The sequence below is a fragment of the Heterostelium album genome (assembly GCF_000004825.1).
Source record: "Heterostelium album PN500 unplaced genomic scaffold PPL_contig16, whole genome shotgun sequence".
Lineage (NCBI taxonomy): Eukaryota > Evosea > Eumycetozoa > Acytosteliales > Acytosteliaceae > Heterostelium > Heterostelium album.
The window spans coordinates 192,430-204,589 of record NW_008805093.1 but is presented as its reverse complement, the minus strand read 5'-3'; the positions used below and the strand labels follow the sequence as shown (position 1 = coordinate 204,589).

Below are 12,160 nucleotides of genomic sequence, written 5' to 3'. Positions count from 1 at the left end.
CCACTATATCCATACATATATCGAATTTGAATATCAGTGTTTTAAGTCCGTCGATGTAAATGGAATTCCATTTTTAATTCATCTACCATTAGATACTCTATTTGGTATTGTGATCGATCTTTGAATATCTCATCGATATCATATGAAAATTGTGTAAGATCGAGATGTTTGATTGATGGTGGCATAGATGATATTAATCGTCCTGGCACGTAAGGAAAATCGAAAAACTGGTGAACACGGCAGATAGCTTAGATCGATTATTGGATCCTGTGAATGATAACTTAGTATCAAAGATTTAAGATTTGGAAGTGATTTGATTGATGGAAGACATGATAATGGTGCTTTCAATATGGCAAGTGTCAAAGGTAATACTCCATCATCTTCGAAAGGTAGTAAACTATCACCATGATATTGGAATTCTTCAAGATTTAGAGGTAATGATCCAGCTTTTAGAGTATGTTTACCACCATAGTATTCAAGAACCTTAAGAGACGATGGTAATACACACGGTTCAATAGGAAATTTGAAACTCTCACCCAATATCAATATCTCCAGGGTACTTGGAAGATCATCTCTTTTAAATGGTTGACTAAATTTGGAGTATTGTAAATGTAGACATTCCAAATGTGGCGGAAGATTGCTAGACAGTAATGGTTAATCGAAAATGGTGAGAATGACAAAGAATTTCACTAGTTCAGTTACATTGGATCGAGTTATCATTCGATACATTTCTTCTGAATCGGAACCATTTGTGCCAATTTCAATCGAACCGATACTAAGAGGAATCTCTTCTATTAGTTGTTCTATAAGAATATGATTAACAATATATTAGTATCATTATTTTCTAATTGTACATATATCTACTTGATATTGGTTGTTTATTAAATGGTTTGCCTGCTCCGTTGCACTGTTATGATAATCTTGATACCATTGCTTGTTCTATTGTATTGTTGGTGTCTGTAGCTTAGATGACAGTTGATTGGTACTCCTCTATTATATAGCTGCTAATTCTACTTTTATATGATGTAATTGGACGCGTTGCTGATATGTTATTAGTTATGAGTCTAGTGATATCGCTGTTTGTTTTTTTTTTCTAAATTTACGCTCTTTTTAACTTCTTTGATCATCACATTTATTGTTATCAATGATTATTAATTTTATTTATAATATAGATAGAATAGTGTTTACATTAGTTCAATGACAGAAAGAAATATCTATCTTTAAATAATAATATTAAAAAGAAATCCAATCATCAATCAATACAGCATGTTGTAACACTCGTTTGTTTTAGTAGGATTTATTTAAAATATTATTTTTTTATTATTAAATGATGATACTTCCAAATCTTTTACGATCGATTTCATCGTTCTCAAAGAATGGTTCCCATTTGTTTTGTTCGACAGAGTATCGAAGATTCTCACGACTGCCAGTGAGCAAGTAGATGAAATTCTTGGAGGGTGAAACCTTACGATAGACCATCGATAAGTAGTTAATATAGAATTCAATACTTTCAAGTCGTTGGAATTGTTTGGTGTCCATGTTGAATCGGATAAAGTACTTTCGGTGGTTGAGAACATAGATGTTACCGTCATCGTCAGTACAACCACTGTATGCACACTCCAGATCGTTGAAACGATACTCTACAGATTCCATTGAGATGGGATTGAATGCTATCACCAGAGGAACGTCGGATGGCACCGTGTAGATCCATCCGTCGCGACGATGATACACTGAGATCACCTTGTTTGAATAGTTTTTGAAAGAAGGCTCTTTGATTTTCAGTCGCTTAGTGTGCACGTTGAACGATTCTATTGTTGGGTCGGGTCTGGAATCTCTGTTTCCGCCAACCAGATATATATGATCGTCACCGTCATAACACAGCGAGACACCATAGTAACGAGTTAAATTCTTGACGTCTTCCACAACGCTAAACGATTTCGCTTTGATATTGTATTTGATAAGCTTGCTACTGCCGGCATTGAAACCACTAAATATATAGATGTCCTCGCCTACCAATGCCGTAGACATGGTTGTATTTCGAAGGTCGAGTATATGACCTTCGGGAAACTCTACCTCTTCCGTATGAAAGTAATCATCATCTACGAAATGAATCAGAGTTGCACCGTTTCTATGTAGAGAGAAGATTGTATTTTTAGTTTGGTTGGGTTTTGTTACACTGATCGACTTGTGGATCATCGATCTGAATGGTTGAATATCAAACTTTATCGTATAGATATTGAATGGTTGAACGATTTGTAATTGACGTTGTGGGTTGAATTGTTTTGAGTATTTATAGATGCTATCCAATAACCATGAATCTGAATTATTATTATAATATTGATTAACTATTATAGAGATATGATCTTGTTGTTGTTTTTGTTGATCAAATACAACTCTATTATTTTCAATGAATGATATCAAAGTTGAATTCTCATTGATTGATTTGATTATTGTAGATAATGAATAGTCATCTGTAATATCTGGTTTGATTTCTTCAAATTCATTATTACTACTACTACTATTATTATTATTATTAACATTATATTCTTTGTTGTTAATGATGATATTATTACTATTATTTATATCGACTAAATATTTTAATTCATTTAGTAATTGATTAACTTGTTGATTGTGTGTGTCAATATCATCATTGATCGATTTCTTTAATTTATGTTCTATAACTCTTAAATATTCATGTAATTCTGAAATGTGTTGTGATATCTCTGATTCTTTTGATGTTAATGATTGAATGTGTAGTGATGAATCTTTTAACACTGACCAAATAGATTTTATTCTTTTATTGATAAATATATCATTTATTTCATTACTAATATTACTATTATCAAGACACAGATGATTATTAAGATTTGATTTTATTTTGCTTATATGATCACAATGATCAAGATGTTCTTTATATAGACTATTATGTATTGTCAAACAGGATGTGCACAATAATGTTGTGCATTGATAACATACTGTATGATAATAACAATTATGCTTTGAACACTCCATAAATAGCAATCTGTTTGTTATAGGATTATCAGATATATAAATTATAGTTATATAAATAAAAACATTAATATTAGAAGTTTTTTTTTTTTTTTTATCGACAAATTTTTTAATTAAATCTTTCTGAAACTATGATGAAGAAATATTGTATTAAAAATTAATTCTAAACTTGAATCTTTAGGTTAGATTTTGTCTTTTTAATTAAATCTTTCTTCATCATAGTTTCAACTATGATGAGGATCGACAATTATTCTAGTACTAAGTATATTATATTATAATCTTCACTTGTTTATAATGGTTATACTAAACTCATAGCTTTGACTGGATCATAATAAATTATTTAATCTTAAAATGTATTACTTTTAACTACCTATCATCATTTAATGGTTAAGAAAATGAAGTTATTGTTCATATTGTTGAACTGATTCTATCATTATTATGTGTGTTTTTAAATGAATTAGATAATAACATAATAAGAAGACATTTATTTAAAATGTAATGATAAATAATTAACAATTATAGTAATAGAAAAAAATTTCTTTATTAATTGCATTGAATGGTTTATCTACGTTAAACTATCAACAACAGGCAGGTACTATAATCTAAAGAATATTTTAATTTTTGAATGAATGTTTTAATGTATTTTTTATTTATTTAAAAATAGTATTAATCGTAAATAAATACTGATCGAATACGAGATACAATTGCAGCATTGAAATTGATTCTTGATTGACCGAAAATGAGATAATGATTATCATAAATCTTTCGAACTTGGAGTTCAACTATATTTTCATTTCTTGTTAAACACAAGTTGGTTATTGATTTTGGTAAGTTAAAAACATCTCGAAGCACTCCAGAGGAAACAGTCAGTGATTTTACAGAGTCTGGAATCCATCTAGTTGAGAATTGATCTCGACAATATAGTTTTATCACGACTTCTTCGACAGTGTTTGGAATTTTGAAACCCAGTGCACTAATTGACTTATCCGAGTTAAATATAAACTTCTTCACTGACGATGGAAACCCATTTGGAATTGTTTTATCTACTTTATATGTATCGTATCCAAAATTTACAGTTTCCACACCAAATGGAATATCTCTGATAATCGATTCTCTATTATCAAAATCTAGCTGCAACTCCTTGATCTTCAGTTTGTCAAGAGATTCTAGTTTCGATCCATCTACACATAGTCTTTCCAAATTAAATTGTGATCGATTTTTGAATATCTCATCGATATCATATTGTGTTTGATTGTTGGAATGTTGATTATTAGTTATTGTTTATAAGTTCAACATAAGATATGCACTATTAAATAATAGTTTGATAGATTAGTTACCTTTATTATCTCTATGTAATACATTGTTTCTATGACAATAATCTAAACCCTCTAATAGTTGCTTTAGGTAGCATTTAACTTGATCTGGTTGGAAGAACTTGAAAACAGGACTGTCCATCAAACCGTTCAAATCATGATCCATGAATTCAAACACCATATAAACACTACCCTTTCCATTGTTGGCAGGCGATGCCTTTGAAGTTACAATCTCTTTTAATTTAACAACATTCTTATGATCTAATTCTTTTAATATCTTTATCTCTCTTATTGCTGTAATTGGGAACTATATATATATATAAAGACAAAAAATAAAAACAATAATCAAATATCTTATTAATAACAAATAATAACAATAACTATAGTGTTATTTATATATATATATATATATTGATAAATTACATACACCTTCACTTTCATTTTCCATTAAAACCTTCTTTAATGCAACTACTTCATCTGTTAACTTATTCTTTGCTTTATACACTTGACTATTTAATGTTATTGTTTTTAGTTAATTACTTGATCGTATATTTATAGTAATATTGCATTCAGTATGTACATACCCAAAAGTACCTTCACCGATCTGTTCGATTCTCTCATAGAGATCTACACTTCTTGCACCCCAACCAGTATTTGAATTACTATTACCACAACATGTTATAGTTCTATAGTTATTAGCGGTACCGCTGTTACTGTTATTTCCACTACTATGATTGCTATTACCACTATTGTTATTGTTTTGGTGATGATGATTACTATGGTGTTGTTGTTGGTATTGATACTGTTGATGATATGTATCTTCCATTATATAAATCAATTTTGATAATATAATCTATCTATATATTTACTTTTTATAATATAATATCTCTATTATTAATAAGTAATACATAATCGTTTAAAAAAAAAAAAAAAAAAAAACAAAACAAAAATTACAATTTATTTCTTTTTTTTTTTTTTTTAAAAAAAAGAATTTATTTATTTTTTATATTTGTTCTAATTGACATTTAATTATACCACTATATTTGTAGATGTTGATGCAAAAGGTTTGAATATGAATCTGTTGAGCTTAGTTTATTTTATTTTTTTTATTTGATAGTTTTTTTTTTTTTTCAGAGTCATGAGATGAGACACATTCTGTGATTAGTAATATTTATTTGTTGTAAAGTTTTTATAATAAAAATAATAAATTAAAAAAATGTTTTGTTGAACAAACAAAAAAATAAAAACAGTAAAAAAAGGTATGGATGTTGAATATCGAGACAAAGTTCAATATTTACTCCTAATGGTTACACTCAATGAGTAGTTCCAGTTACATTTTTTGTATAAATTTCATCGTGTAAAGAAAAGGTTTGTGTTATAACTATCTAATATTTATAAACCAATCATTTATTAATTATAAATTTTTTTTATCAACCAAAAATACAATATAATGTCCACCAGCTATAAATTAAATTATAATTACTTAGTCGTCATCTTAAGATATGATATTGATTATTTCCTTTCTATCTTAAAATTTAGTGCTTCATCGTCATCACTTACCTATCGTCACATTGGATCAATAATAATTGTAAAAACTTTTTATATTTTATACTATTGCAATATAGATACAACAATGTGAACCCTTGATTAGAGTTCAGAGAAGAAATAACACACTGATCAAATAACAGTAAATACAACCCCGATTTACTTCATGTTGTTGATGACAAGAATGAGGCTAAATTAAAAGAATGTAACGAATAGAGGAATAGGGTGATGAAAATGGGAAACAATTAAAGTGGTATGTCTTGTTTTTTATTAGTATATCTTTTATGTATGTTAACATTATTTTCTATCCAGCCTATTGGAAGCTCGTTGGTGGGGAGAGAGAGAAGATTAACATATTTCAATGCTTGTATTATCGACCAATCTGATATCAACAAAGATCGTCACAGGAAACACAAAAAGTATAAAAAAACTTTTTTAGAAGTTTTTCAATTGATTAATGGGCATAAAAGGAGCATCAATGGCCCACTTGGTAAAAATAATAATAAAATGATCAATTAGTATTTGTTTTTTTTTTTCATTTTCATATCAACAAGATTTCGAATAAACGATTTGATTGGATCATCATTGTCAAACATACATACAAATGGTTAGTTTTTCAATCAAATGATCAAATCTCACAGGTGCAAAAAAAAAAAAAAAAGTTGAATAATTATGATTTGCATGAATGGACTTTTGTTTTTGAAAAGGTAAACTTTGAAATATGTGGCATCCTCTTAGGGTCTGTGTGAAAAAAATATGAACAAAATATTCTAAAAATACACTAATTTCAAAGATTGAGGGTTAAATTGGTGTTTTTTATTTAAATTTTAGGATACGAGGATTTTTGTTATTTCAAATTCAATGAATAGAAACTTTTGAAGATATTTTATTGATTCACAACATACATATGCATTCGAGGCTAATCCCTCATTATCAATATGTTTCTATAAATAATGGTCAAATTTGTCTATTCAGATATCATAGTTAAAAATTCTTATTAATAGAAATGAAACATTCAAATTTATTATTAATTTTATTTGTTTTGACACTGATAGTTCTTAATCACCGCTCAGGAGCAGCGGCTCCTGTGAAGATGCCTGGTACCTTTACTACTATTAGGAATGCGATTGTAGCCGCGGTTACTATTGCAGCGCCAGAATTACTTCCAGGTTTTCCACCACCTTTGGCAGGTGCCATCGTCAATTCTTTGTTCCCAAATCAAGCATCGGATCCACAGGCCGTTTGGAACAGTATCCTGGTCTATGCTCAAGCTGCCATCGATAAGAGTATTGATACTGCAACATATTCTTTGGTTCAATCAGAATTACTCGGATTCTCTCAATTGATGGATGAATACTACTTTGCTGCAATGTCCGATCCAGATTCCACACCAGAGTACCTAAGTTCTGTTTACATTTCATGTGTAACTCAAGTGATTCGTCAAGAGCAACTTTTCAAAACAGAACAATTCCAAGCCACACTCTTGCCATTGTTTGCTCAATTTGCCAATCTCTATTTAACATTCATTCGTGATGGTGTAAATTATGGAAATCAATTGGGATGGAGTCAATCTGTTAAAGCTAAATATGATAGTTTGATGAAATCAAAGATTACTAGTTATGCTAGTTATGCAAATTCAGTTATCAATACTCGTATTCAATCATTACCATACACTGTTTCAACACTTCAGCCAGTAGATCAATGGAATAAGATTTCAGATGAACTCAATCATTTCTATATGTCAGTAACATTGTTTTCATACAATTGGAAATACTTTGACGTCAAGTTATATCCAACTGGTGGTTCTATTGGTCCAGTTTCACATATTCTTTTATCAAATCTTGCTGGTGTTTTCAATATTCCAGATTGCTCATACAATGTTTGTAAGAAATTAAATCGACCAGAAACAGTTGCATCTCAAGTATCGACCACAAGAATGATGTCAAAAATAACTCCATACTTCCACATTGGTGTCAGTCTTGTTGGACTCAACATTGAATACAATGATGGATCAACAAAGTTGATTGGACGTTCATCAGGATCAGATATTTCACCAGACCCAACATTAGTTTTAAAACAAGTTCCAATTATTTCAGTCTCTATCTCAACTGATCCAATTCATACTCATGCCATCACATTCACTTATTTCGATTCGACCAAAGCCACTCTAGGAAAAGTAACTACCAACTCTAACGCTCAAACATTTGATTCATCTTTCCCAGGACAATGTGTTGTCGATATTGTTGAACCAGGATATGATTTGGCAGCATTTTCATATTTAAGTGGTCTAGCAATTGCTTATGATGATGTTGATTTCCGTTTCCCAGTGTCATCATCGGGACCAGTAGCAGTTTCTCAATATTATTATCAAGAATCAAATGGTGAATCCAGATATCTTTACAAGTATGTAAAAAATATATATTTTATTTATGATTAAAGACCAAAATTTATAGTATATTTAATTAACAATTTTAATTTAATTGAATAGTTCTCCAGGAAAAGTATCCACCGATTTAGCAGCATTTATTGGACCAACAAGTCAAATCAATATTCCAAATAAAGGAGTATATGATTTTGGAACCAGTGATTTCTCAGCAACATCTCTTGTCCAAACAACAGTACCAGGAACAATCATGTCAAATAAACCTGAGTCTGGAGGAGCTACCTTTAGTGGTGGATTGAGAATTGTCATCAATGAAAATGGTGTAATTATTTTCACAATTGACAATGGTTTCGGATCGTATAAAACAATATCATCAACAACACAAATACTTGATGGAAATTGGCATCATGTTGCTGCTATTCGAAGATCTGGTTCATTGGAAATTTGGTTGGATGCTGTTAAACTCACAACAACAACAACTGGTTCAAATTTGAGTGCCAAATCAACAAATACATTATTGATTGGTGCCAATTATTACACCAATCAACCCAATGAGCCACATTTTGTTGGATCAATCGAAGATATCACAATTTGGAATGTTGCAATCTCTCAAATACAAATATCAAACACAATGAACAAAAATATTTTTGGAAATGAACCAAATTTGGTTGGATATTGGCCATTTGATAATAATTTCAATGATAAGAGTTCAACCGGAAATAATGGTGCTTCGACTGGAACAATTAATTTTGTTCCAAGTACTTTATCATCAAACATTGGATGGTCATTTGGAGGATATTCATTCAAAGCATTCCAAGTTCCATGGTCTGTAATTATAGATCCTACTACAGCTGCTGATACCGAGAGAGAAATTGTTTATCGATTCAAATTCACACAATCAAATGGTAATAGATTCTATTATACAACCGATAGTTCATTCACTTCAAGTGGTTGGGTGTATGATGGTATTGCATTCCAAGTATATGATGCAATTGATGCCACACCTTCTGCCAAACCAGTTTACAGATATTCTAGAACTCAAATTCAAGCATTTGGATCAGGTTTAGTTTATGGATATTCAACCGTTCCAAATATGTTAGGCTGGACAAAAGAAGGTATTGCTTGGTATACAACAAGTGATTCAACACCAACATTCCTTTCATATCAAGATCTTGAATATAAGATGATTCAAAATGTTGGATCACAAAGTTGTTTGACAGCACCAACAACATCTGGATCATCAGTAACACTTTCAACATGTGATCAATCGAATCTTCAACAATTCTGGTATTTGAAATATGATTCATTTGGACCACATCTTTACAATCCAAAAACAATGATGTATATGAACAGTCAAACAACAACATTGATTGGAACAACATCGATTCCACAAAACAATTTTAATATTCTCAATCAATTAACAAATGGACAATATACAATTCAAGAATATATTACTTCATTATGTCTTCAACTCAATACTGTCTCAAATATTGTTGAATTCAAAACATGTGATTCATCAAATCAAAATCAAATTTGGAATTATGTAAGTTGTTTCTAATATTTTTAAAATTCATATAATTTCTATTTTAAATCATTTTTATTAATTATTTTCTCAATATAGCCAAGTTCAGTTTTAGTTGAAAGTTCGAAATCAATTCCAGTATTCCCAGGTGCATGTTTAGATTCACTTGGATTGAAATGCCCAACAACACTTCCTGAAGGTAAAACACTCAAGACATCAACTACATCACTCACAATCAACTCTCAAGGAAATGGATATTTATCACTTAAATCCGGAGGTTCTGAAGTATATTCATTGGGAGTAACAACTTCAACATCAGGACCATATTCAATCACAATCCAATCATTTGATGGAAATGTTGTTTTGGTTGGTAAATCTGGAACATTCACAGCAATTATGTGTAATAGTCTTGGAGGTCAATATCTCAATCTTCTTGATAGCATTTATGGTTTACCTTACGGATTGGTTGTCCAAAACGCTAAAAACAAGAATGGTTTGGTCGAAATTTAGGGATATCCAACATCAATGAAGATTGGATTGATTCCAGGTTCATTCATTGACAATCTTGACACTACAAATAATTATCTTGGAGTCAATCAATTCATCACCAATGGCAGAGATTATTTGATTATCAAGAAAACACCTTCTGGTGATTCCTATGGTGCATATTTATATGGACAAAATCCAAATGCTGTATCAACTCCTCTCTGGAAATATGAATATTCGACTTTATTAAAAGAAGATCTCAGAATGTACGTTCATTACAATGGTGATACCAATACTTTTTGTATGGTCAACTCTATAACAGGAACATATTATTGTCAATTATTTGGAAATTGGAACACACCAAGCATTCAATCATCTCGATATCTCCAACTTCCAGCACCAGGAAGTGACCAACCAACAGATTGGGCAATTGCATTGCGTTCAGCAACTGGATCTTTGACATATGGATATTTTGGAAACTCCAAAGCTTTGGGAAACTTTGCACTTCAACCAAATACAAACACTTTATATCAAAATAGATTCCTAAGTTTCGAAATCAATCAAAACAAATATTATATTAAGAATCTGTTCACAAACCAGATACTTCAAGAATCACCCGCAAATCTTCAAATATGTAAACATGCTTGGTCATCCACTGGAATTTATCAATTGATCTATGATACAACAACCACTTGCTCGTCCAATGCCAAGACAATGATTGATTCAAGTGGACCTCCAAATGATCGTTCAACTCAAACCGGTAGATCGATAATACTTCATCCATCAATGCCAGAATTAGTTGTATCTGATGCATCTGGATTATACTTATGGTCACTCGGATACAGTACTTTTTAATTGAAACTCAAGATCTTAAATAAATTCTAATCATCTTCTATATTGAATTTATTTCAATTTCAATAATTATTTATTAATTTTTTCCTTAGAGGAATTTAAGGTCCAATAAAATTATTATATGATATATTATTGTTGTTGTTCATTGCAAGCTTTTGTTTACTATTTAATTTATTGTAAAAAATTATAAACAATGATTTGAGTGTGTTATAAAAGGTTTAAATGGCGCCCTTCAACAAGCAAGTGCCAGTTTTGTTTTGTAATATCTTTTTGAAATCTGCACCTCATCTATTAAAACAAAGATAATCATTAGACGAGTCGAGATATTAATATCAAATTTATTAAAAAATAGTAAGAATACAATAAATAAAAATAATAATATACCGGTAGTGCAAACATTTAAACTATTTGTTGTTTGTTACTGAACAGATGTTGTTATATATTTGTTGTTGTGTTGTTGTAGTTGATCTATTGTTGTGATTGTTCTATTTAACAAATTCTTATTTATTTTCATCTAAAAGAACAAATTGAAAAGCTAACCTCCAATATCAGCTTGATTAGATTATTAATTAATATGAATGATGATAATGATAACTTAGTAATCTAATATTGACTTACCCTTTTCACTGTTTGACATCGCGATAGTATTTTCTATCTAACTGATATTGGTTTGTTTATAAATGATTGCCCTGATCCGTTGCACCGTTATGATGATCTGATACCATTACTTGTTCTATTGTTGGTGTCTGTAGCTTATATGACATTTGATTGGTACTCCTCTATTGTGTAGCTGCTAATTCTATTATTTATATGATGTAATTGGACGCGTTGCTGCTATGTTAGTTATGTGTCTAGTCATATCGCTGTTTGTTTGGTTTTTTGAAAAATAAGTTAAAATACTCACTGGTGAGTTAATTTTTCGTTCCCACGAATTCTCAGCCAAACTGCACGTTAGTTAGTTTTGGTTACTTTTTCAGTTAGTTCATATTAAAATTTAAATTAAAAAAATTATATTTGAAGCACAATGACTAGTTTATTTGTTAATATCTT

General features: G+C 30.2%; 2 protein-coding genes across 2 annotated transcripts; one reads left to right on the top strand and one right to left on the bottom strand.

Annotated features, from left to right (window-relative positions):
* Positions 1–41: 41 nt before the first annotated feature.
* PPL_06551 (uncharacterized protein) lies at positions 42–5,148 on the bottom strand (the record flags this gene model as incomplete). Its single annotated transcript, XM_020577405.1, has 9 exons — positions 42–247; positions 282–589; positions 728–803; positions 1,338–2,794; positions 3,579–3,604; positions 3,694–4,121; positions 4,347–4,629; positions 4,750–4,831; positions 4,907–5,148. The coding sequence occupies 9 exons, from the start codon at positions 5,146–5,148 to the stop codon at positions 42–44; spliced, it is 3,108 nt and encodes a 1,035-aa protein (XP_020432732.1).
* A 624-nt stretch (positions 5,149–5,772) lies between these two features.
* On the top strand, positions 5,773–11,476 carry PPL_06550 (uncharacterized protein; the record flags this gene model as incomplete). The annotated part of the gene is made up of 6 exons (XM_020577404.1): positions 5,773–5,957; positions 6,987–8,270; positions 8,356–9,793; positions 9,872–10,265; positions 10,320–11,102; positions 11,463–11,476. The coding sequence occupies 6 exons, from the start codon at positions 5,773–5,775 to the stop codon at positions 11,474–11,476; spliced, it is 4,098 nt and encodes a 1,365-aa protein (XP_020432731.1).
* Positions 11,477–12,160: the final 684 nt, after the last annotated feature.